The sequence below is a fragment of the Sarcophilus harrisii genome, chromosome 2 (genome assembly GCF_902635505.1).
Source record: "Sarcophilus harrisii chromosome 2, mSarHar1.11, whole genome shotgun sequence".
Classification (NCBI taxonomy): Eukaryota; Metazoa; Chordata; class Mammalia; order Dasyuromorphia; family Dasyuridae; genus Sarcophilus; species Sarcophilus harrisii.
Window position 1 is genome coordinate 628,323,928 of NC_045427.1, and position 26,060 is coordinate 628,349,987.

The 26,060-nt window shown below is 45.2% G+C and overlaps 2 protein-coding genes across 2 annotated transcripts in view; one reads left to right on the plus strand and one right to left on the minus strand.

Annotated features, from left to right (window-relative positions):
* The window catches only part of MMRN2 (multimerin 2), a 45,942-nt gene extending 35,531 nt beyond the window's left edge, over nt 1–10,411 (minus strand). The window contains exon 1 of the mRNA XM_012540992.3: nt 10,067–10,411. Within this exon, the coding sequence (XP_012396446.1) occupies nt 10,067–10,296 (230 nt within the window). The 5' untranslated portion in view covers nt 10,297–10,411. The remainder of the gene's footprint in view (nt 1–10,066) is intronic.
* A 4,357-nt stretch (nt 10,412–14,768) lies between these two features.
* SNCG (synuclein gamma) lies at nt 14,769–24,824 on the plus strand. Its single transcript, XM_012540953.3, has 5 exons — nt 14,769–15,034; nt 17,807–17,848; nt 18,784–18,911; nt 23,288–23,368; nt 24,412–24,824. Exons 1-5 carry the CDS (start codon nt 14,914–14,916, stop codon nt 24,430–24,432), a joined length of 393 nt encoding a protein of 130 aa, XP_012396407.1. The 5' UTR covers nt 14,769–14,913; the 3' UTR covers nt 24,433–24,824.
* Nucleotides 24,825–26,060: the final 1,236 nt, after the last annotated feature.

The following is a 26,060-nucleotide window of genomic DNA, read 5'->3' on the forward strand; positions in this document are numbered from 1 at the left end:
TGGGCAGGAGCTTTGTTTATTTATCTTGCCACAGAATATCACAACTCTAGTATCAGTCATGGGCAGGGCAGCTAGAGAAGAGCAGACTTTCGGGGCAATGTGTCCAGTTGGGGGGGTGCCCTGTTTGCTCAGCTGGGGTCTTCTGACTGCATTGGGAGTACTTATCTTACATTCTAGGTACCACTTTTTTAGCCAAAAAATGAACAAGCTGCTAAGTGTCCAAAGAAGACTAAACAGGACGATGAAGGACCTTAAGTTTCCAATGGAAAAAGTCTGGCAGAGCTTGAAACAGAGACTTGGGGGACACGACCAATCTTCATATATTTGAAAGCCCATCAAGTAGAAAATGGATTAACCTTCCTCTGCTCCATCCCAGAGTTCAGAACTAGGGACAATAAAGAAGAGAAAACTGAGGCTTGATTGAGGGAGAACTTAGTGACAATTGGAGCTGCCCAAAAGGAGACCGAGAGACCTCAAGATTGGAGTGGACCCTTTGCTAGAAGTCTCCCGGCTCAGGCTGGATAACACATTGGTTCTGTTACAACAATAACCACTAGCTAATGCTCTAAGATACACAAAACACTTCGCAAAGATCTCATTTTATCCTTACAACAACCCTGGGAAGTAGAGGCTGATTTTCCATTTTGTAGATGAGGAAACTGAGGCAGACTGAGAATTTAATGACTTGCCTAAGATCACCCAGCTAGTAAGTGTCTGGGATCAGATTTTAACTTGTTGATTTCAGACTCAATTCTCCATCCCCTGGGTCCCCGGAGAAGATCCTTGTTGGGTTATGGTTGGACGAGAGCTTCTGAAATCTCTTTTAGTTGGGTGATCAATAACGGACTGGTCAATGAGCTCCAAATAAATACCTCAGGGCAAGGAAGAAGGGTTCGGGAACAGGCGCAAGAGGAACTAGTCTGAGTGCCATCTTTGCCTTTTATTTGCTGGTGAGCCACTTCCTTCTCTCACTTTTGGTTTTCTCATTTGAAAAATGTAGGTGCTTTAGCGATAGCTAACTTTTATTTAGCCCTTTAAGGCTAGCAACACCCTTTGAAAACTTATTTCACTTCCCACTTCCCATCATCCCTATGGAATAAAAGCTCCCAGATTGCAGGCTCTGGCTCTTTGCTGTTTTTGGAGCTCCACAGTATTTGGCACATGGTGGGTATCTGAGGAATGGTTACATGCTTGATTAAAAGGACCGGCTAATTCAGCCCCCTCATTGCAGAAGACATCTGCCCTGTGTGGGCAGTGGGAAGAACTACTCTAAGGTCACATGTTTTCTTCCCTTCTGGTCAGTCATGGCCCCAGACCAGAGGAATGACATCCCTCCTTTTTACCTTTTTTTTTGCATCTTTTTAAAAAAGCTTTTTATTTTCAAAACATATGCATAAGCAAGATTATTATATAAATATGTATTCATATATTAGATTTAACCTACATTTTTACCATGTTTAACATATATTGGATTACTTGCCTCAAGGGGAGGAAGTGGAGCAAAACTGGAACACAAAATTTGCAAGGGTCAGTGTTGAAAAACTATCCATGCATATGTTGTTGTTGTTGTTGTTTTTCCTGAGGCAATTGGGATTAAGTGACTTGCCCAAGGTCATATAGCTAGGACATGTTAAGTGTCTGAGGTCACATTTGAACTCAGAGCCTCCTGACTTCAGGGCTAGTGCTCAATCCACTGCACCACTTAGCTGTCCCCATGCATATGTTTTGAAAATAAAAAGCTTCAATAAAGCATCTGCATAATTTTCAGCATTCACCCTTGCAAAAACTTGTGTTCCTCCCTTCCCTTCCTCCTTTTCCTCTCCCCTCAATGGCAAGTAATCCAATATGTATTAAACATGTTCAATTCCTCTATACATATTTCCACATTTATCATGCTGCACAAGAAAAATCAGATCAAAAAGAAAAAAAAAAACAAGAAAGAAAAAAAGTAAGCAAACAAAAAAAGTGAAAATCCTATGTTGTGATCCATACTCGGTTCTCATAGTTCTCTCTCTCTGGGTCCTACCTTTTACCTTTTAAGGGAAGCCGAGGAAGCAATCAAAGCAGAAGGAAGTAAGGAGGCTTCCTTCCTTTCTCACGCCAACCCGAGTGAGTCACAGGATGATAGATGGAGAAGTGGACGGGTCATCTAGTTCAATCCCTTAATTTCAGTGAGAAGGAAACTGAGTCCCAGAGACATTAAATGAATTTCTTAAGGTGGGTAATTGGTTGATGGAGCCTCAAAGCTGCTGCTTCATTTTAACTCCAGCCCTACTGGGCTTTTCCAGAACCAGGATCAGGTAACTCAGAGCTGGACATTCATTAATAACAGTGCAGCTGATGCTCTGGACTTTTGAGCCCCCATGGGCCAAGTTTATGTGGCCTAAAGTTGGGGGGCACAGGCTTACTTTGGGACTGCCTGGACTGGGAAAACGGGCTGTGAAGGAGCAAACCTTGGGCCTTATTAAAGTGGACGGACCAGAATTCTGGACAAATCCAATTGAAAAGGATTCAGAGGAATCTATGATTTTGATCTTAGGACTGTCAGAATCCACATATTTTGACTCTCCCTGACCTTGACCGGGAACCTCCCAGTCTCCCTGCTTTGAAACAATGACTCAGAGGAATCTATTCAGCTGCCAGGACTCTGGGATTGGCTACATCTGCCCTCGCCCCACGGCATCCCCAGGTTCCTTTCCCCTTCTCCTGCTATTTGTCCCACGGTTGGCTGAGGGAGGAGGATCCCAGCAGCCTCCTTTCCCTCCATCTCGCCTTGGCCTGCCACATATTCCAGATGCACAGAGTGGATATCCTTAGAATTATCCATATATAATTATTAACCTTCTTGTACAGTGGATAGAGTACTGAACTTGGACATAGGGAGTTGGGTTTAAGACACTTATTAGCTGAGTGTAAATAGACCTGGGTAAGTGGAACTCAGTTTCCTCATTTGTAAAAAGGGGATAATAATATCATCTGCTTCCTGAGGTTATGGTGAGCACTGAAAAATGTAACATTTACAAATCTAATAATCATATAAAGGCTAGTTATTATTACATAATTATATAATATATAATAATATAATATGAATATATTATATTATTATATATTATAATATAACAAATATAAAATATATATAAGTGAAATTTTTTATTATGATATTACATAATCACATTATAATATAATGTTATATTATACAGAGCCAGGAAATTATTGTTCACTCATTTCAATTGTGTCCTACGCTTTGTGACCCCATTTGGATTTTTTTTAGCAGAGACACTGCAGTGATTAGCCATTTTCTTCTCCAGCTCATTTTATGGATAAGGAAACTACTTCAAACAGAAATAAGCGCCTTGCCCAGGGTCCCACAGTAATAAGTGTCTGAAGCTGGATTTGAATTCAGGTTTTCCTCACTCCAGGCCCAGCACTCTATCCACTGTGCCACTTAGGAGCCAAGTTCAAATTTGTTCTCAGACACTGTTAGACCTGTCTGCCTCAGTTTCTTTAACTGCAAAATGCAAATCATAATATCCCCTACCTCCCAGAGTTGTGATAGAATCCAATGAGATAATATTTATAAAGTATTTAGCATAGCACCTGGCACATAGTAGGTGTTTTCAAAATGTTTGTTTCTTTCCATCTTTATCATGATGATGATACTGATGCTGTCTCACTCTGGTACAGAGTGGTTTTTTAATATTTTATTTAAATTAGGAGAATTCATTCTTGTGGAAAGAACTAATACAATCACATATTTGAAATGAAAAATAATAGGTATTGAAACAGAGAGAAAGGGTGAGATAGTGGCCTGGTAATTCCATGATTCCAGTTTTCCATCCAAGTTAAAATAGTATTCAAAAAAATCACATATAAATAGATTGTATACTTTTGTCCATCATCCGCTCTTCCAAATATCTCCTCTACCAGAAAGGAAAGGCAAAAAAATCTCTCCAAACAAAATCTTTTACAAAAAGGGCATGAGACTCCTGAAGGATTTTCTGTAGAACCTGAGGAACTCGTGGACCTGCTTCCTGAGCCGTCGGTAACTGTGGGATATTATTCTTCAAGAATAGTTCAAGAATAGAGCAAGAATATGGTCTTCAAGACCATAGTTGAGGGAGTAGGATTGCAACCTGTGTCAAGGGACTGGGTATCCATCTCAAGGAATTCATGGAACCGTTGATTCATGGAGGTGCTGAAGGATTTACAAGGGTCATAGAAATAGATTTGGAATCAGAACTGGTGAAAGCTTTGAATGCTTGACTGAGACTATTTTTCCTTGAGTAAAAGACCAATGCACCTGTTTCTAGGAGAGTGGTGGGGCTATCTAGTGGAGAGGCCTTGGAGCATCCATAACTATTCTGTAATTGGTTCAGGTTGGCTAACCACATGGAGAAGGGGATGCTTTTGTCCTGGCTACAGAGGCGCCCAGAAGACCTGAGTCAGCCTCATACGTTTTAGCATCCTGTAAGATTGCTTGCTTATTTCACTTATGGAATCCCGGAGGAGACAAATCTTTCCTGTTTTGGGCCTTCCCTACTTTGTGACCTTGTGAATATAGGTCTGGGTTCCTTCCTGCCTCATCACCTATTTTTTTTCCATTTTAGATAAAGGAAAAGCAGCATCCCGACATTATCACCCAGCTTTTACAGGCTGCTTAGCATTGAGGAGAAAGCCCTGAAATAGATAAGACCAGGATGCATCTGGTATTGATGCTGAATTTGGATGTGAACTCAGTGGCCCTAATGAAATGTAGAAACTGAGCTATGTTCAAGACTGAGCTGGGAGAGGAGAGAGTATATTCCAGAGATATTGGGGGGGGGGGAATATTTATTCTTTTGTTTTTGTTAAGTCTTTTAAGTGAATGTTCTTTTGAAAAAATCCCTTAATTAAGGGATTAAATGAAACTTAAAAAGTGTGTAAAAAGGACCCGGCTTGATCCTGTGGCATGAGAGAGTAAATACCCCAGAGTTCTTCAGGATACCCCTAAAGTCTCAAGAGGGCAAATGTGGCTGACCTGGCTCTGGAATTGTAGATCCAGGACATACTTGCTACAGAGACAGAAATACTGTGTCAGGGGAAGGTCATGAGAGATTGTACAAAATAACATCACCTAGTCCCAGACTGTGTGTATATGTTTGATGGGAGGGTAGAGGCAATAACTAATTCCTTTAAGGGATTCTATCTAACTTGGTCCATGATCTTATAGGCTCACAGCAGATTTGGAAGGTTACTTTGAAACTAACTGATCCAACTCCCTCATTTTCAAGATGAGGAAACTCAGTTAATGACCTACTCAAGTTCTAAGTGGGAACATGGGTAATTGTGATTCCACATTCCTTGTTCTTTCTATCATAACATAAAGATGTTCACTGAGGGCAGAAGAGCCAATTCTCATGCCTCCAAGAGAAGACTGACAGCCGGGACGCTCCCACGCTGATTTTGGATGTGCCCAGGGGTTCTCCAGATTAAGCAAAGTCTACTCACCTGTTCTATAACCCCCGAGCTCACTGTCATTCAGTGGGAATCTCCCAATAGCTTGTAGCTTCATTGCTTTTGCCCAAGTTTCATGCAATCACTTAGGTAATTGGATGCTTCCTCTCCCTTAGGTAATTGGATGCTTCCTCTCCCTCCACCCAAAGGGAATGGGAGAGAGAGGAAATTCCAGTTAACTTAATGACGTGACCAAGGACAATTCCTGGACAAGCTCAACAAAGTGGCCAATTTTTTGAATAACCAGTGCCAGACTGGTAACTGGCAAAGTCTTCACCCTCACACTGCTCTTAGCTAGGTGGTATGATAGACTGAGTGCGGTATTAGGGGCCTGGAAAAGCCGAGTTCAAGTCCTGCCATAGCCATTTGAAAGCTGTGTGACCCTGGGCAAGTTATTGAATCTCAGCCTCAGTTTCCTTCTCTGCAAAATGGGATTATAGCACCTGCCCTGCTTTTTATTATTTTTTTGAGTAACAACAATGAGATAACATCTGTAAAGTGCTTTGCAAATTTTAAAATATTATAACTATAATACTAACTATAATTATTATAATTAATAATACTATACATAATACTATTATAATTATAATACTAATACTATATACTAATATACATACTATATTTTAGTATGCACATACTAATATATATAATACTAACTATAATTCTTCTTCTTCTTACTCCCAAGAAGGGCCTCCATCACCCAAAGACTGTTACTGTCTTCCCACTCCCTTTCCAGCATGGAAATCCTTTCTGCCTGCACTTCCAAGGGCATCTCACCCTGTCATTCTGGTTCTCTCTTTTCTAGTCGTTCTCTTACTTCATCAGACGGTCCGGCCTTCTGCAGCATTGTCATGTCAATTAAGTTTCAGTCAGGTTTCTCTCCTATCGTGGACCCTTTGCCCGTGGGATTAGTTTTATCGCTGCACTGCTTAGTTCTTATTATGAGTCTCTTTTGTCTGGTGAGGAGAATAGGCTTTATATTGGAAGATGCTTAACAAGGAATGGCTAATTGGAAGCCGAGGTCCAGGAGACGTAAAGGATGGTCAGGGAATCCCTAGCTCCCAAGTCACTAGACCTGTATGAACTTCTAAAAGAACAGTCAGGACTGATTAATGAGCCAAAGCCAGTGACTTTTACAAGAGCATGGAAAACAGGAAAGATTCTATAGGGCTGGAGAAAGGTAAATGTGTCCTACCTTTTGTTAAAAACTAAAAAAGAGAAGAGAATGGGTTCAGCAAGCTAGACAATGATGAGTTTGAAGTTAGCAAAGATATAATAATATTCACTGATGTTTATAATTATACTTTGAAGCACTTTGAAGTTTTTGAAGCACTTTATGTAGAGTATCTTTTTTGATCTACACAACAATCCTGGGAGGTAAGTGCAATTATGTCTATTGAAAAGGTAAGGAAAATGAGATTGAAAGAAATAAAGTGATTTGTCTATTGTCACACAATTAATAAGTATCTGAGGCAGAATTTGAACTCAGATTTTCCCGATTCAGAATCTGATGATCTGTATACTCTGCCACCTAGAATAGCAAGGGGATGAGCATGGACCCATCAACAAAATTTATACTTAGAATCATTTCTTTTGTAGATGAAGTTATTAAGTCGGGAGTTCAGAGGAAGGATGAGGATAGAGTTTTCTAAGATTTCATAGAGTATCTAATTCTTGTAGAAAAGAGGAAAGATGTTACTTAAGTGATAATATAATTATATAGATTTGGAAGTGGTTCAACGGTTAGATTTAAAGAATGGTCATTAATGGTGGTTCAGGGTCAACTCAGAAGGACGTCTCTAGTAGAGTGCCAAAGGGATCTGTGCGGGGCCCTCTGTATTTAATAGTTTCAGCAGTCACTTGACAAAAGGCAAAATCAGCATTCTCATTAAATCCACAGATGACAGACACAAGGTTTGGAGGGATCATTAATGCATTGGATGTCACAATCCAAAATGTTCTGGAAAAGTGAAAGCACTAGGCTGAAATTTTAGATATGAGAACCTCTCAGCTGCGGAAATGTCTTTCATACCTCTTCCCTGTCACTTGGAGTGTTTCCCAGAGTGATCAAAAAGTCCAACAATTTGTCCAAGATCACACAGCCAGTTATGTTAGAGGAATCCATGTGTTCTGGGCTCTCGATTACCTTGTTTCTCCCCTTCTAAGATGAAATTTAATTAGGGGGAAATGTGATGATTTACATTTTAGTCTAAGATATGTCAGCAGAAAAAGCTTCTTAATGTCTAGAGCTGCCCTATGGAATGGCCCCTTTTCCCTGGAGGTCTGCAAGCCAAGACCAGAGGACCCCTTGTTGGGGATTTGTAGGGAGGCTGCTAAAGTTCCTTTTACCTCTGAAATTCTGTGATTCTGTTATAGTTTCCAAACTTGAAATCAAAGATTTTTGTAAAATGTATTTTATGTTCTTGAAATCAGAACTTCTCTGGGGAAAAATATCTGTGATGAATAATGACTGTATTTCCAGAGGAGCCCAGGGCCCTTGAGGGCAGACACTTACTCCCTTCCTCTTCAGTCTCTCAATTTCTGGTCTCTGGCCACCGAATCACTTTTGGTTCAGGACTGAGGAAATTTAGCTGAAGTCTTTTCTAATCCCTAGTTGCAAAGCAGATCTGTTCTAGAGATGCTACTTTCACAGTCATCCCTTCCATCTTCCTTCTGTCCCTTAGCTGTTGTCCTTAGGATCCAAACAGAATAATGTTTTAGGCAGCCTTGCTGCCCAAATGAATAGAGCACTAGCTTAGAATCAGGAAGATCTCAGTTTTACTCCAACCTTAGAAATTTACTACCAGTACCGACCTGGGTCTGCCTCAGTTTTTTCAATTGCAAAATGGGAATAATAATAGCACCTATCCTTCAGGATTGTTTTAGAGATTAAATGAGAAAATAAAAGCTCTTAATAATGCTTAATAAACACTTATTTCTTCCTATCCATTCCTTATCCATCCAATTTTGACAATGCTATTCCCTTGAGTGATTGCCCATTTCTCAGAGGATAATATACAGCCTATCCTTTCAAACCTTCCATAATCGGCCTCAAGGCTAACTTTCTAGCCAGATCCCTTGAGAATCTCCTTCATAGCCTCTGCTCTAGACAATCTATCTATCGGAATGTATTCTGACTTATTCTGCCTCGCTGCATTCAAGTAGCTGGAATACTCCATCCCTAGCTGTCAAGAGCCTTTCCTGCCTTAAAAGCCCATCCTAGGGGCTCCTCCATGAAACTTTCCCCATTCTTCCTTTTCAAATTTCCTGTGGAACATTTTGTGGATTCCTTCTTTGTCCTTGTCATATTCAGTCATATCTTAATTATATGAGTAAGACTCATCTCCCCTCTTGGATGGCAAGCTCCTTGAGGGCAGGGACTGTGGATTTCTTTCTTTCTTTCTTTCTTTCTTTCTTTTTTAAACCCTTTTATTCTTAATTCCAAGCTTAGGCCTTTGTGTTTAATAAATGGTGGCTGAGTTGAACTGGATGGTTGAAACAAGATGGGATGGGAACTCAGCCCCAGAGTTACCTTGTTTTGCAAAGCTACAGCTAAAGGCTTCTGTTTCACATTCAGGCCAAATCCTTTCCCCTGCTCCCTCCCCCACTTTCTTGGCTTGAGTTGGTCTTTCAGAATTGATTTCCTTCAAGGAAAAACTCTCAAGCTCTTAGGAACTGACCTGGGTCACAACCGCCATCCCTCTTTGATTATTAATAGAAGGTTTCCATCCTTGCCCACTCCAGCCCCAAACAGTGCTCAGGACAGGTGGGGAGCCTGGGACCTCTGGGGTTCTCTTGGCTCCCCTCCCTTGGGAGGATGTTGTCTTCCCTGTATCTCACCCCCTACAGGATCTGGATTTGGAGTTGGGAGGGTCTCAGAGGCCCTGATCCTTTCCCATAGAGGATGGTCTTTTGCCTCTCTTTGCAATCCTGGCCCTTAGCACACTGCCTGCTACTTAGTAGATAATTAATACAATGTTTGTTGACTGCCTGAACTTACCCTATCTAGCCAGTGGGCAACTTCTCTGCTTCTATGGACAGCTCCCATCTTCAGCTGGAGCAGGGTGAGGGTGGGGTGCCTCAAGTTCCCAGAAAACAGAGGAGCAAAGTAGAACAGGAAAAGCTTTGGACCTGGATCCAGATCCTGACTGCCACGCCTTGAGCATATCTGTGAGCCTCAGTTTCCTCACTTGTTAAATGAAGAGATTAGACTAGATATCCTCCAAGATCTCTCGTGAGCTTGAAATCTATGATCCTCCGATCTAGTAGATTTGTTGCTCTGTAAAACCTTTTACATAATAAATAATTTTATCCTTAAAAGGCATCCCTATCTTATGGATGAAGAAAGTGAGCCTTGGAAATAATGTGACCTTCCCATAGCCACACCATGATGAACAGAGATTCTAAACTAAACTAATTTTCCTGATTCGTAGAATCTCCATTTTGGATGGGACCCAACCCGATTTCTAGCCTGCGATTCCGATGATTATAGTCCTTCTCCCCCTGAATCCCACAGTCCAGTTAGCCCAAGTGAGGCTGGGGCAAGGTAGAGGAGAGGAAATAGCCACCTTACCTTCTCCAGGGATCCTTAGGTCCATCTTCAGCCTGCTGGGGAGGAATCAGAGGCAAGGGAGAAGGGACCCCAGCCTCCTGCTCCAGAGGCATGGGGCTCCTGTATGGGTAGGGGCTGGTGCTATAGTCCCCCTGTGGGGAGCCCCCAAGGTGCCTGGGATCTGCAGCCCAAGCTGCCCCTGCTCCCCTCCCAAGGAGCCCCCAGAGGCACAAGAGGAGTGGTCCCATCATGTCTTGTTCCTTGCTGTGAAGCACCTGCCTTCAGACTCCCGCTTAGCAGGATTTTCAAGTTAAATCTCAGAAGAAAAAAAAAATAAAACCCCTGAATTCTTGCAACAAAGGGCGGAAGAGGCTGTCCCTGGCCCAGCCGCCTGGAAATGTCAGAGGCCACCTAACAATGCCTGGGGAGTTCCTGTGAAGGGGCTCCGAGAGGCAGTCTGGGGGGCTGGGACTTAGCGAGAGGGAGGAAGAAAGCAGTCCTGGACTTGGGTCACAGTTTATTCAGGGCTGCCTCTGTCCCTGGATGGGCCCTTTAAAATGATCTGTCAACAGGAACTGGGGGCTCTAGCCCCTTCTCCCTAGGAGACAGGAAGAGGATGTTAACTTTACAGTGGCTCCTTGAGCCACCTCTGGAGCTGTCACTTCCCCGAGAGGAGATCTGGGGCTGGGATCGGATGGGACCTGCAGAGAGACACGGTGCATCTGCAGGGAGAGGACCTGAGTTTGAATCTAGCAAAGGTTCTGGGGCGGGGCTGGAATGTCCCGGATGGAGATGGCAAAGAGAACTGGTTTGACTGGAATGTAGGATGTGTGAACAGAGGGGGGATGAAAAATAACCCAAAGCCAGATGCTGAAAGATCTTAAGTGTCACAGAGTTTGGGTTTAATCTTGGAGATAAGAAGGCACACAGAAACTTCTGAGGCAGAGGGTGCTCTGGGTAGATTTGGGCTTTGAGAATATCAGCACAGATATAACCTAAATCAAATTGCCTACCGTCTAAAGGAGGGGGAGAATTTGGAATTCAAATTTCTTTTTAAAAGAATGTTTTTACATGCAATTGGGAAAAATAAAATATTATTGAGTATTTAAAAAAAGAATATCACCAGATTGGTTAAAATGATATAGGGGAGAGGGAAAAATGTTGGAAGGGATGGGGAAAAATTGGAACATGGATTCATTGTTGGTGGAATTTTGAGCTGATCCAACCATTTTGGAGAGCAATCTGAATGATACTCGGTTATTAACTCTCTGTACCCTTTGGCCCAGCAACACGACCACTTGATCTATTTCTGAAAGCTAATTAGGGGGAAAGGAACCTATATCTAAAATGTTAATAGCAGCTCTCTTTGTGGTAGCAAAGAATTGGACATTGCAGAGCTGTCCATCACTTGGAGAATGACTGAATAAGTTGTAATATATGATTGTGATGGAATACTACTGTGCTGTAAGAAATGATGAACTCAATGATTTTAGAAAAACATGGAAAGACTTGCATGAAATAATAAAGAGCAAAACGAGCAGTATTAAGAGAACATTGTATATGGTAACAGCAATGTTTTTTTTTTCTTTTTTAAATTTTCAATAATATTTTATTTTTTCAAATATATGTAAAGATAGTTTTCAACATTCAACATTTCAACATTTTTGTAAGACTTTGTGTTCCAAATTTTCCTCCTTCCCTTTCTTATCACTCCTCTTCCCAAGACATCAGGTAATCTGAGATAGGTTAAAATATATGCAATTCTTTTAAGCATATTTCTATATTTGCATATTGTGCAAAAAAAAAAACAAATTAAAAGAGAAAAAACATGAGAAAGAAAACAAACAAAACAAAATAAAACAAAAAAGGTGCAAATACTATGCTTCAATCCATATTCAGTCTCCATAGTTCTCTCTTTGGATGTGAATGTTATTTTCCATCCCAAGTTTATTGAAATTGCCTTGAATCATCACATTGTTGAGAAGAGCCAAGCCCCTCACATTGATCACCACATAATCTTGTTTTTACTGTGTACAATGTTCTCTTGGATCTGCTTACTTCTCTCAGCATTAGTTCATATGAGTTTTTCTGAAATCAGCTCACTTATCATTTCTTACAGAACAATAATATTCCATTACATTCATATACCACAACTTATTCAGTCCTTCTCCCACTGATGGGCATCCACTCAGTTTCCAGTTCCTTGCCACTACAAAAAGGGCTGCTATAAACATTTTTTGTACATACAGGTCCTTTTCGCTTTTTTTTGAAATGTGAGACTGCTGGATCAAAGGATATGTGCAGTTAGCAATATTGTTTTAAGAACAACTTTGATGAATAAATTATTTTGACTATTATAAATAACCAAATTAATTATAAAGGCCATTTGAAGAAAGAAACTGTCTGCATCCAGAGAAAGAACTGATAATTATAAATATGTATAGAATAATTTAAAATATATAATATTTTATGGATATATATATATGTATATACATATGTATATACTTATCTATGCCAAATGGAGGGCATTTCTAAGGTCTGGATTTGGGGAAAGAATGGAGAGAAGAAAAAAAGAAATTTACATGATAATTTTGCTGCATATTTGAAAGAAATAGCATATTTTGCACACTAGACTTGTAGTTTCATGGGCAATCATCTTTTTTTTATTGTATTATGTTGTGGAAATGTTTATTTTATTCCATGAATTAAAAATCAAATTTTAGAAGAAAAGGAATATCAGTTTGGAAGATGTAAGCATGAATTGTAATGGAGAAAGATGAGAAAGGAAGACCAGTTAGGGAGTTGCTGCAATTGTCCAGGAGAAGGGGGATGAGGGCCTATACCCAAGTCATGGCTTTGTGAGCAGAGATAAGGGAATTTTCACAAGGAGTCAGTTGATAGAATCATTAATATTTAGTAATCTATTGGCTATAAAGAGTGAGGGAGAGTGTGAAGTAGACAATTATAAGGCAGCCAGTAGGGGTGAGGACAAAGATGGCGGTGTTCTCAACAGAGGTAGGGAAATTCTAGAGGGATGGATTTCAGGGGGAAGCTAATGGGTTCTATTTTGGACGTGTTGGGTTTGAGAGGCCTACAGGACATCTGTGTATAGATATCCAACACGCAATCGATAGTATATTATTATTATTATAATGGAGCTAAGGAGAGAGACGAGGTTCGGACATGTAGATTTGGGAAGCATGTGCTTAGCAATGATAGCTGAATCCTTGCTGGGAGATGAGATCAGAGAGGTGAGGAGAAGGCATAATTTACAGCTGGACACATCTGCTCTTAGAGGGAAGGGTTGTTTGTCTAGCCCTCGTTAATATTCAAGACCAGGAGATACCATCAACTGGTAATACAAGTGGGGGAAGGATCCTCCTCTCCAATACTACCCTTGTACCTACACCTGAGATGGATGGCTCTAGGAGCCCTGAATATCAGGCTAAAGACTTAAGGAAGAGAGAATCTTGCTGTCTTGGATGCAGTGTGGTGGATTCCATCTGGCCTTTGTTCAAACTTTTTTTCTCTGACTCATCACAGGGCCTTGGAAAAGAACGTTACTTTGTGTCTCAGCCTTTTTAGCTGCAGAATCGGTCCACTACCCTGTATTATCTCACAGCATTTTCTGGGAGAGGGCCAACTGAATCTGGACGGGTAGTTCATGCCTTTGATGGGACAGACTGTGGGACCCAAGTGTGGGGCCCCTTGCTGGCAGCTGTGGAGGAGTTAGCTAGAAGCCTTCCTTTCCATACCATCAGAAGTGGATAGACAGAAGTGGGTGAGGGAGACCTTGTCTCTCTCCTCCCCAACCCCAAGAGCTGATCGGATGCACTCCCCCCAAGAGCAGGCTAGAGACCATTCACTGAGGACAGAGGACAGTCGCTGGACCACTTGGATTCGAACTTTGTCTCTGTGAATCATCACCTCGCTTTCCTGTTCTGTAAATTGATGAGGCCAAACGGACTCTGAGTTTTCTTCCAGCCCTAGGCTGATGATCCCAGACAAACCTTCTCAGTAAGGTTCCCATTCTGTTGAATCTCTGGCATCCAATCCCACAAATAGAATCTGGTCATAAATCATCAATCGATGCTCAAGGGGGTCATTTGAGAAAGTCCGAGTGTGTACATGTGTTTGAGGGGGCGATGCTGGGCAGGGAACATCACAGGCCGTTTCCAGACAGTGGTTGGAGGACCATTTGTCAGGGGTCCTGCATGGGGACAGGTTGGGCTGAGTGATCCCCCAGGTCCTTTCCCTTGAGCTCAAGGACAAGTCAGGCTCTTCTGAGGTGGCTCAGAACAGAGTGGAGCCCTGGGAAGGAATGGAGGCCGGGGTCTGGGCCCCTCTTGGCAGTGGAAGCAGGATCCTTGGGCTCTGGGGTGCAGGAGGGAGCATCTCCAGTCTTAAGGTGGGGCAGGGGGACATCAAAGAGTGGGACCCGGGACCCCGGAACACCGAAGGCCGGGCTGGCTTGCGGCAGGGTCCTGGAGAGCCCGGCGGCTGCTCCCAGGGGCCCTTTCTCCTTCCAGGAGGAGCTTGCCCTTGGAGGAGTTAATGAGAGCACTGCAGCTTCCCGGGGCTGGCTGGGGGCCAGCCGCGCTCCTTTCTTCCCCGCTCTGCGCCGCTGCCCGCCACGCCACAGCATTAATATTTCAGCACCGCCCGGCTGCTGGCATTGGCTCCTCCGCAGTCACTTTATCAATAAGAGACAGGCGGGCAGGGAGGGAGCGAAGCGGCCATCAGCGGGGGACCGACGGCGGCGGCGGCGGCGGCAATCGCTCTCCCTCGAGCTGCACTGACTGAGCAGGGGCCGCGTTCTGTCCGACTGCAGCCCAGCCCGCCCGGGAGCCACCGCGCGCTCAGCTGCCATGGACGTCTTTAAGAAAGGGTTCTCCATCGCCAAGGAGGGCGTGGTAGGGGCCGTGGAGAAGACCAAGCAGGGAGTCACCGAGGCCGCTGAGAAGACCAAGGAGGGGGTCATGTATGTGGGTGAGTTGGGAGTCAGGGGGAGGAAGTAACCCCGCGGGGGAGGGGCACTCAGCATCCTCATCCAGCCCAGGAGAGGGGGGCCCCAGACAAGTGGAAAGCCTGGGAAGCCCCCCAAGTTCAGGCAGGTCCCCATCATCACCGTGGGGTTCTTAAGTATACTCCTGGGGGGCAGTTCCACAGCTGCTGGGGGTTCTGTAGTGCTGTCCATGTAAGTCCAAATAAGTGCTAATTTTTCACGTCCAAATGTGTTCTTCCAGGCTGGGTTACCAGAGGTCCATGAAAGACCCCCATGCTGGGTAATTAATAAGGAGGTAGGGCTGATGCTGCTGAACCCCGAACTCATCAGCCTGGAAGCCTGTGCCTGTCTGGGAGGCCAGCGGTCCTTCCCTGGGCATCATAATTGGGGGTCCCTCCCCACCCTAACTTTTGCTACAATCGAGGCTTCTGTACCCTGTGTGGATTTCCCTGTAGGTCAGACGTTCCGTGGGGAAGGAATAGAGAAACTGGGGCAGGTTGGAGAGGGGGGGATGTGTGCGGGCTACAGAGAGATCAGGAGAAAACTGGGCCTTTTGCCATCAGGACCACGCCCTAGGGCCGCTCTGGCTGCAGAGCGTCTCTGAATGGAGGCCGATGGATGTCAAGGTCGCCCCCTTGCCCAGAGCCCAGCAGGCAGCCCACCAGCCCCAAACGTGGATGCTTGTGCGCAGGGTCCACAAATGTCCCAGGCGGGGAGGAAGGGGGAGAAGCTGGGAGTGGGGGGGGCTCTTGTGACAAACCCAACTGCCCAGTGACAAAGTCCTTGCAAACTCTCTGTTCCCTCCCTAGGTGAGGTCTCCCTCGGCTTTGCCTTTGCTGGGGGTCCCTCGGCTCAATGGTTAGAGGAGGGAGAAGTGGGGGGAGTAAAGAGACCACAAAGGGCAGAACTTTGGGACGCAGAATCCCAATTTCCTCACCTATAAAACGGAGCTATTGATTCTGACTCTCTCCCTCCCTGCTTGTTGTTCTCATGATCATTGCTGCACCTTTTCCTTGAAGCTCTCCTTGGGGGCAGCCACTTTGTGCCTGGCTTTGTCTGGAGGAACGAGACACTGCTGTGTCCTAGCAGACTGGCCCGTGACTCAGGGGGCCTCGAAAGGCTGAGACTGATGCAGACACGTGCAGACGAGCCCTCCCCCACATCCTGCCTCACAACAGGCACCTGCTGCTTCCCCTGGGGAAGCAAACCTAGTTTTCCGGTACTCGTCTGCAGCTTTGGGAGCCTGGGAGGCCTGCAGGAGCGGGGAATGGTCATCAGGAATGGTCAGAGCTGGAGGCGAAGAAGAGACAGGGGAGGGAAAGGCTGCCCCTAATCCCACCATCCCCCTCCCTTAATTATCCAGTTCCAAGGTGTCTTCTCCAGCCCGCCACAGAAATCTCAACTTCCCATGCCTCTGAGATGAAAACTGACTTTATGACTCAGCTCTTCTTTTATTCTCTAGTTCTGTTTAGCCCAGAAGTCTTCAGAAACGGGTTTCTTCATGTCTATTCGCTCTATCCAGAGTTCATTTAGTCCAGGGCTGTTTCAAGCCATGCTATTGAGCACGATCTGGAAGACCCTTTAGTCAGAGATAAACTTGTAGATTCAGATGATCAGACCTGGTGAAGTACCCCCTTTAGGACCTCAGACTCACAATGGGCAAATGATCTTCCCCAAACTGCACAGTTTGTGAATGAGAGAGGTAGCACTCGAAGTCAGACTGAGCTCCCCATCGTTCCACTTTGCTGATGCTCTCTGGTGGCTCCAAGAAGTAGGAGGAGAAGACAGGGCTTCTGAGCTCAGGGGACCAGACTGTGACAGGTAGCAGATCCCAAGGCAGAGCCCAGGACGATCATGGGGAGGGGGACATGGACTTCTAAGCAGGCAGCTGGGGGGCGATGGAGGAAGTTCTGCCTTGAACCGGTTATCCTGCCCTTCTCCTCTGTATTCAGACCCTTCCATCCTGCCCATCCTCTCCTATTGGGTTCTCCCAGACACGGAAGGAAAGAGCCCTTTGATGTGGACTGTACTTCCCCTAACGAATGGATATGAATATACCACTTATAATAACACATCAGACCCTAGGAGAGAGCTAGACTTGGTCATTCCCTCCCTGAATGATCTCTGGGGGGCAAATGAGGAAGGGCCAGACTTGGGGTGGAAGGATCCTCCCTCTATAGCTCCGCCATCTCCTTTCATTACGGATGTCTTCCATCTTGGTCACTCCATTCACTGTCCCCACCCCATCCCCCCATCTCTTGTTCTTTTCCTCTTCCATCTTCTGCTCACTTCCATTTTCCATTTCTCTCCCCTTTAGATTCTTCCCCAATTTGTTGTTTTATTTTTCCATTCTCATCCATCGTTCACCTCTCTATTACTTGCTCCTTTATTCCATTGATTCTGTGCCCTTCTCACCCCTATCTCTGCCCTTTTCCACTATTTTGTCACGGCCCATCTCTTTAGGTTCCATTTCCCAATTCCTCTAATCTCTGCCCTGAATTTCTCTAATCTGTTTCCATCTTGCCTATTTTCCCACCTATCTCTTTGTGAGTCTTTCCTTCCCTTTACTGCCTAAACCCAGCAAGAGGCTCATTCCTTCCATCAGAAGACCCTCCATTCTCCTGTATTATATTTTCTTTTCCTATCCTGTGGACACAGAACATGCTTTGGAGTAATGGGAGGAAGAATCCAAGCCAAGGGCTCATTGTATGGCTGAGCTGTTCAGGGAATTGATCTGGTCTTTGTTTCCTTCACAGGGACGAAAACTAAAGAGAACGTGGTACAGAGTGTGACCTCAGGTAAGGATGTGGGACCCTCTGTGATACTAGCTAGGGGTGGACAGTCACTGGAACTCTCTCTACAAAAATGTTTCCCTAGAATCCCAATTCCCCAGAATCCCCCAGATAACAGGTGCCCAAACGAGGGTCTGATGTGCCTTTCTGCACTCTTCTTCCCATTACATTCACTGTCATTCTGACTTGACTGTGACCACTCCCCATGATTTTATTGTTTTTTTGAAGGTTTTATTGTTTTTTGGAACTCTCCCCTTAAAAATCATTCCTGTTGTCTGGGGTTGTGTAAAGCATAGCCCCATTTGTGTGAGCTCTTCCCCCACAAATGGAATGAAAAATGCTGAAAATCAGCATTTTCCTCCCTCCCTCCTTCCCTCTTTCCCCTTCTTCCTTTTTCCCCCTCTTCCCCTTTCCTTCTCTCTCTCCTTCTCCCTCTCCTTCCCCTTATCCCTTTCCCTCTTTCTCTCCTTCTCCTTCTCCCTCTCCCTGTGCCTCTTCCTCTCCCTCTCTGACTCCCTCCCTCCTCCCCCCTCTCTCCCTCCCTCTCTTTCCTCCTCTCTGTCTCTCTGGCTTCTATCTAAATCTCTCTTTGTGTGCCTGTCTGTCTCTTTAGCCCCATTTCAAATGGCTCCCTTACTCCTGGGAATACCTTGGGGAGGGGGACCCTGAATTATTAGAGCCTGTGATCAGGGAAAAAGACGTGTAAATGAATAGGGGAAGATCATATTTGCGGATCTGAATCCTGGAATCTCCCTCTCCACTTTCCTCCCTGGAGGACTGAGCTCAAAATTCAGCGTCGGAGTGACCAGAACAAAGCATACTTACTGTGTGTGGGAAGGGACCTTTGGGAGGCACAGAACAATCCCACTCTGAAGGAGGGAGGGGTCAGACAGGAAAAACCGAAGCCAGAGAAAAAATGCTTTCTGTTCTTCCCCAACAAGTTGCGGAAAAGACTAAAGAACAGGCCAACATGGTGAGCGATGCCATGGTGGCCAGCGTGAATACCGTGGCCAGCAAGACAGTGGAGGAAGCTGAAAATATTGTGGTGACTACCGGCATTGTTCGGAAGGTGAGTTGTCTCTGCTCAGAATTCCAGGGAAATCCTCAGCCCCCGAGGCACCAAGCCAACTCCAAGGGGCTCTGGCCAGCAGCTGGGGGTGGTCCCATCTCATATGGCACTCAAGGATGATGGAAACACCTTCCATCTGTTCACTGCTCTCAAGCCCACAAAGTCCTTTTCTTCACATCAGCCCTGCTAAGTAGGTAACATAAGGAGGCTTCATCCCCATTTTACAGATGAGGAAACCAAGCTTCAGAGAGGGGAAGTAGTTTTGCCCTGGGCTACATGGCTGAGCGATTCAGGAATGTATTGCCTTTTTAAAAGTCCTTTCCAAAAGTCCCAACCCAACATAACTGTGTGACCCAGGACTATAGATCTCAGATCCTTTTGAGTCTCTCAACCGATCTCCTTGGGAGAAAGGATGGTAATCATCCTCCTCTTTGTGGTTCTGGGGAAACTGAGGCAGTTTGTCGATTTTGAGGCAGGACCAGAATCCAGGTATACTAAATCTCAGTCACAGGATCATAAATTTGGAGTTGGAAGGGACCTCTAAGGTCATTGAGTCCAATCTCTTTGAGTCTCAAGGACATTAAATGGTACCATGATTAGTGAGTGGTAGAGTCTAGATTCATAGCCCGGGAAACAGTGGGTTAACTCTCTTAATCCTTAAGAGCAAAGATCATTATATATTTTTTCATTTTTGGACTTTTATTTTCATAATACATGCAAAGATAGTTTTCAACATTCACTCTTGAGAAACCTTGTGTTCCAAATTTTTTCTCTCTCCCTTCTCTCCCCCTTCTCCTAGGCAGCAAGTAATCCAATATAAGTTAAACACGATCACTATATTTATTAGGCTATAAAAATAAAATCTTGGAAAGAATTTTTCACAGAAAATTGGAGCAGAAGGGACCTCTTGCAGCAGGAATCCTTTCTACGATATCCCAACAAGTGGCTACTCCATTGCAGATTCTAGAGATGGGCAACCTCACTGAGCATGGCTTCTTTTTCTCTAGCCTAATCATTCAACCAATATTTCTATGACTCTTCCCTCCATTCTGGTCCCCCTCTCTCTCTGAAGGGTTCTAGCTCACCAGTGTTCCTTCAAAAATGGGGGATCCAAGACTGAACCTAATTCCCTAGGAGTGGTCTGATCAAATTAAAATATTCTATGACTATTATCTCCCTCCTGAGCACCGTGCTTGTGTAATACACCCTAAGATTTCATTAGAGAGGAGTTTGTTATTGGGGATAGTTTGTTGGGCTTAGAATCAGGAGACCCCAGTACAAATCTCACCCCAAACACTTATCAGCTGTGTAACGGTAGGAAAACCACTTATCCTCTCTGTACCTCAATATCCTCATCTGAAAAAGGATGGGGTTGGCCATTATGGCCTTGAAGATCCCTTCCACCTCTAAACCTATGGTCCTGTGTATGAATCCCTCTGAGCTTCAAACTTAAAATGATGTTATAGATACTGTAGTATGTGACAGACAGGAGCTGCTTAATAAATGCATATTCCCTTCCTTTCCCTCCCACACCCAAAGAAGGGAGAGACTATCAGATGCTTTGCTGAAGTCTTTGATCTAATTAATAATCCATTTGATGTATTTTGGGAGGAAAATCAAATAGTATTTAGTTCTAGCAACAGGCCCTTTTTCATAAGATATTTTAGAGGCAATTTTCCCTTGGGAAAAGGATCTTAGGGTCAGATAAAGCAGTTATGAGCTCCCATTTCTACAGGTTGTAAGCATTTTAAGTACTTTCCCTAACACAACTCATTGAGGTAGCAAGTGAATATATTTTTACCCCCATTTTACTGATGGGTAACCTGAAACTCATGGAAGTTGATTTGAGTGGGGTCTCTTCAGCTAGTGAGTGCCCCTCTGGGTTGGGACTGGGGTCCTTGTAAGTGTTTTCTTCCCAATGCCTCTGTCCCCACACATCCAATGTGTTTACCCATGATTGTTCTCTTGTCGCTGGGATGGGATGGGGCTGATTCAAGAGCTAAGACCTTGTGACTCTCTACCCACACCCATCTATTACACTAGCCTGCTGTTTGGATCCTATGCAGGCTGTGGGAGCCTGGGGAAGTTTTGATCGATCTCAATCTCAGTTTCTTCATCTATAAAATGGATTCTATAAGGCATGAAGGACAAAATGTAGGAAAATCTCTCCGTTAGTTTTAGAGTATGATGGAAATGTTGACACTTGTTGACACCATTCATCTGTGCCTTAAATGCCTTTTTTATTTCAATTTTCTCTGACTGTGGCCCTTCCGTCTGTTACAAACCCACATGAGCAGGTGGCTGGAGTAAGGGAAGCCCTTGGGCTGGGAATCAGGGGCTCCAGGACCAGTGAGGAAGGCTGGGGTTATGGGGCAGAGGAGCAGGAGAGAGCTCTTTGTGCCCAGTCTCCCTCGGCTCCGTGTCTGAGCATCCGGGAGCCGCCAAGGACATGGAGAGTGTCCCATTCCGAGATATCAGTGCCCCAGTTATAGATGCAGACGGTCCTGCCCAAGGGAAACCCTCCTGGCCATGCTACCCGGCTGGAGACGCTGCCAGGCTAAGAGCCAGTCTCAGGTGGGACTCCTGGGCAAGAGCCTGGACTAATGAACATCCCTTTTGTAGGAATAAATAACCTTCACTGTTTGCCTGAAGACATAACTTGGGTTGGGAGGAGGTCAGGGTCAGGGGCTGCCCTCTTCCTTCTCACCTGTAGGACCAGTAATGGGCCCAGCAGCTACAGAGAATCATTTAAGAGTTACAGGAACTCAGACTTCCAAGCTTGCCAGGTCCTTTAGAAATATTATCTCGATTGATCAGACATCAATTCTGGGAGGCAGGTGTTGTTATTAGCTCCATTTTTCAGGGTAAACTGTGCCTGGGGGAGCTGAAATAATTTGCCCTGTGGCTAGTAAGTGTCTGAAGCAGGACTGGGATGTGGGTTTTGCTGGATCCCAAATCCAACACTATTCATTGGGCCGCTTAGTTGGCTGTCTCCAAACCACCAGTTCATTTGCATTACATTTTCTGCAGTTGTCCCAAGTCCTCCTAAGGTTTGCTGCTCCCCTTGCCTTAGTTTCCTTATCTGGAAAATGGGTCTGATGCCAGGACAATCCGTCCTAGGATCTCAGATGTGTCCATTCAAATAGGGAGACTGCAAGTATGAAACAGAAAGTTCAGGACTTGGAAGAACAAAGAGTTTTAGTTCTAGAGAACAAAGGATTCCAAGGAGTCATTTCCCACTCTTCCTTCACACATCTCATGCAGCAACACTCAGGAGATACAAATACTATCTGGAGCTAGCTAACCCCAGTCTTCCTGTGGATTTAGGAGAATTGTTGGGTGGTAATTTTAGGGAGAAGGTTTAGACTCGATCTCAGGGAAGCTTGCTGAAAAACAGTGTTCCAAAATGCCACCGGCTCCATTGGGTGGGTTGGCCATCACTGGACATCTTCATAAGTGGGGGGTCCATTTGTCAGGGATGCTGCAGAGGACTTGCCTAATGAGGGTTCTTGGATTAGCCCTTGGCAGGTCTACATTCTCATGGGTGCAGAAAGACCAGGCTGGTTGCTTCAGGGATATGTGAGCTGGCGAGATTCCATTCAATTTAATTTTATTTGCATTTAAGACAGGAATGCCTCAAGTGGCAGGTTGGGAATCATCTGTCCCAGAGATAAATCTATATGCCTCTCTGCCCCTCTTTCCTTATTTCCCTTTCTCCCTCTCTTATTTCTTCATTCCTCATTTTCTCCCTTCCTCTCTACCTTCCTTCCTCTTTCCTTCCCTCTCTCCTATCTGTCTCCCTCCTTCTCTCCCTGCCTATCTTCATCTTTTCTCCTTGCCCTATCCTTCTGCCTTCCTTTCTTTCTCTTTCCCTCCCTTTCTCTCTCCTTGTCTCCCTTTTCCTGTCTTCCTTTCTTCTTTCCCTCCCTTCCTCTCCTCTTCTGTCTCCCTCCTTCTCTTCTTACTCCCCTGTCTTCCTCCCTCCCTTTCCCCTCCCTTCCTTTCTCGTTGTCTTTCTCCTTCTCTCCCTGCTCCCCCACCTTTCTCCCTTCCTTTTTCTTTCTCTTTCTCTCTCCCTCTCCCTTCTTCTCTCCCTGTTCCTCTGTCTTCCTTCCTTCCTTTTCCCCTCCCTTCCTCTCTCCCTGTCTCTTTCCTCTCCCTGTCCCGTTCCCTTCCTCTTTCCTCTTCTCCTTGTCTCTGCTTCTGCCTGCTTCCCTTCTTCCCTCTAGCCCTTCCCTTCTGTGTCCCTTTCTCCTTCCCTCTCATCCTCCCCCATGTCCCTCTCTCTTACTCTTTGTCATGCTTACAAACCCCTCAGTGTCCTTCAGTTTCTGCCCTAAGCCCTCCAACCAACCAGTGTTTTTCTGCTTTCTTAGGAGGATTTGGTGCACCCAGCCCACCCTGAGCACGCAGGCCCAGAAGACCAGCCAGCAGAGGCTGCAGAAGTTACCGAGGAGGTAGAGTACAGATGCTCCCTTCCCCTCTCCTGGGGGCTCCAAGGTTTTCTGCCTGGAGCCCTCCAGGATTTTCCAATTTTCAGTTTCCTGAACTTGGGGAAAACCTATTTAATGACAGCAGCCACCAGAGGACTTTCTGTCTGTGGACCTGCCCACCCTACTCCCCAGCCTTTCTCCAGCTCGTTCTCCTGCTACATGCTCCCTTACCCCCAGAGCATCTTTCTCTAGGAGGATTCTGCTGTTATCGTTGCTCATTCCCTTCAGCCGTGATGGACTCTTTGTGATCCCATTTGCAGTTTTCTTGGTGAAGATGCTGGAGTGTTTGGCCATTTCTTTCTCCCACTCATTTTACAGATGAGGAAACTGAGGCAGACAGGTTTGAGTGACTTGTCCAGGCTTTCATAACTAGCTATGAAGCCAGATTTGAACTCAGGAGGATGAGTCTACCTGACTTGAGACCCAGTGCTCAATGCGCTGTGCCTCCATCTCCTTTTCTACCCCCAATTGTCCTACAACTGCCACAATTGTCCTCTAAAGTCTCCCCATCATAGGGCTGGGATGATGACCTTCAGAGGCTCTTGCACAAACAGAATAAAGACTGACCCCAAACTGGTCATTTATTGACCTCTTGACCTCATACTCAGAATGAGCCTTAATAATAGTGACATAATGAGCCCCAATGCCAATCATCCTGGCCACAATCTGACCCTCTAATCCTGGCTGATGGCTGAGCCTTTTTTCCCATACTGCACTTTTGCCCCATACTGCAGCCCAGCACTAGCCACAGACCAACTCCTAAGGTTACCAGTTACCTCTAAAACAACCTGGGCCTTGAGTCCCAGGGAAAACGGGCAAGAGGAACGATTTGGGCCCATCCCTATCGCAGGAGACGATCAGAGGGTGTCCTACCAGTGGCAGACCTGCCACCCTGCCGTGTTTGCACAGGAGTCCGTACTTGGCATTATGTCCGGGGCAGTGAGCCGGGCGGGTTATTACATCGGGCTTGTGTGTTTACTTTGTGTTTTAATTGTTGTCTCTTTGAGGTTGAGGGCAGTGGAAAGTAGCCAGAGAATCCTGGACCAAGCCGAGGATCGTGGAGCCGTTAGCTGACACTCCCCATCACCTCCCTGTCCCAGAGCAGACGCTTTCTTGGACCCAAATCCCTCCCTTCTCCCCTATCCCTGACTAGATGAACACCTCATGCTGCATGTGAATATCAGGTTCTGGAGCATACGTGTTGAGTAGCCATGTGTGGGTATCTTCCTTTCCCTCCTAATTGTGGCTTAAGCCTCCCCCACCCCCCAGTCCATCTGTCCTTCCATTTGAGAACCCTTGTTGTCCCCTCTCTCACTCCTTCTTGTTTCCCTCTGTTCAAGTGGACTCCGTAGATGCTGAATGTGCTTTATTTATTTATTTATTTACAAATGATACCAAATAAAACTGTGTTTGAACTATGCTTCCCTGCTGGCTCTCTGTGGTTCTTTCCATTTCCTTTGAAAAAAGCATAACTACCCCGAGATAGCACCAGGGAAAGGAGGAAGGGACTCCTTCAATGAATGAGGAATTTGGGTGGGCTATTATTCCTTCCCGACTGGTGTAAAACCCACAGACTGACCCCCAATGTGGCCATAGACTGACCCCCCAATGTGGCCACCAACTGACCCCTAATGTGGCTACCGACTGACCCCCAATGTGACCGCAGACTGACCCCCAATGTGGCCACAGACTGACTCCCCAATGTGGCCACCAACTGACCCCTAAGGTGGCCACAGACTGACCCCTAAGGTGGCCACAGACTGACCCCCAATGTGGCCACCAACTGACCCTCAATGTGGCCACTGACTGACACCCAATGTGGCCACAGACTGACTCCCCCAATGTGGCCACCAACTAACCCCCAATGTGGCCACCGACTGACCCCCAATGTGGCCACCGACTGACTCCCCAATGTAGCCACCAACTGACCCCCAATGTGGCCACAGATGGACCCCCAGTGTGGTCACCAACTGACCCCCAATGTGGCCACAGATTGATACTGATACTGGTCTCTAACCTGTCCACAGATTATTTTTTTTTCCTGAGGCAATTAGGGTAAAGTGACTTGCCCAGGGTCACATAGTTAAGAAGTGTTGAGTGTCTGAGACCAGATTTGAACTCAAGTCCTCCTGACTTCAGGACTGGTGCTCTACCCACTGTGAGCTGCCCCCACTGCCTCCTAATGAGGCTAGTGCTGCAGTGTGTGGGCTGGGAAGATGGATCTGAGAGTCAGAGACAGAATAGGAGGTGACAATCATTTGCATCTTTGCTCTTTTGCTCCTCATTACAGCTTTGTGTATGGGTAACAAACATATTATCTCTTTTCTTTTTAGAGAACAGGGAGAAGTCCGATGCTCTGCCTCCAAAGCTAGTATTCTTCACAATGTAGCTAACAGGTCTTTTCCATTCCAAGAAAAAGAAGCTTCTCAAAAAAGTCCAGTGACTTGCTTGTGATTCCTTAGCAATTAAGTGTCAAAGCTGGGATCTGACATTGTCTTCTTGCCTCCCACTCTAACACTCTGTCCTCGCCCTTCTACTCTTTTTAATCCTTGAACAGCCATTTCACAGAATTGTAAGAAAAGTACTTTATAAACATGTCACCTTAGTCTCTTGGTCTCTCTGACCCAGGTTTTCCATCTTCCAAAAGATGAATTAA

Coding starts and splice junctions, on each gene's coding strand:
- SNCG (XM_012540953.3), top strand. CDS start 14,914: ATGGACGTCTTTAAGAAAGGGTTCTCCATCGCCAAGGAGGGCGTGGTA. Junction 18,912..23,287: donor CTACCGGCATTGTTCGGAAG/GTGAGTTGTCTC, acceptor CTGCTTTCTTAG/GAGGATTTGGTGCACCCAGC. Junction 23,369..24,411: donor CTGCAGAAGTTACCGAGGAG/GTAGAGTACAGA, acceptor TGTCTCTTTGAG/GTTGAGGGCAGTGGAAAGTA.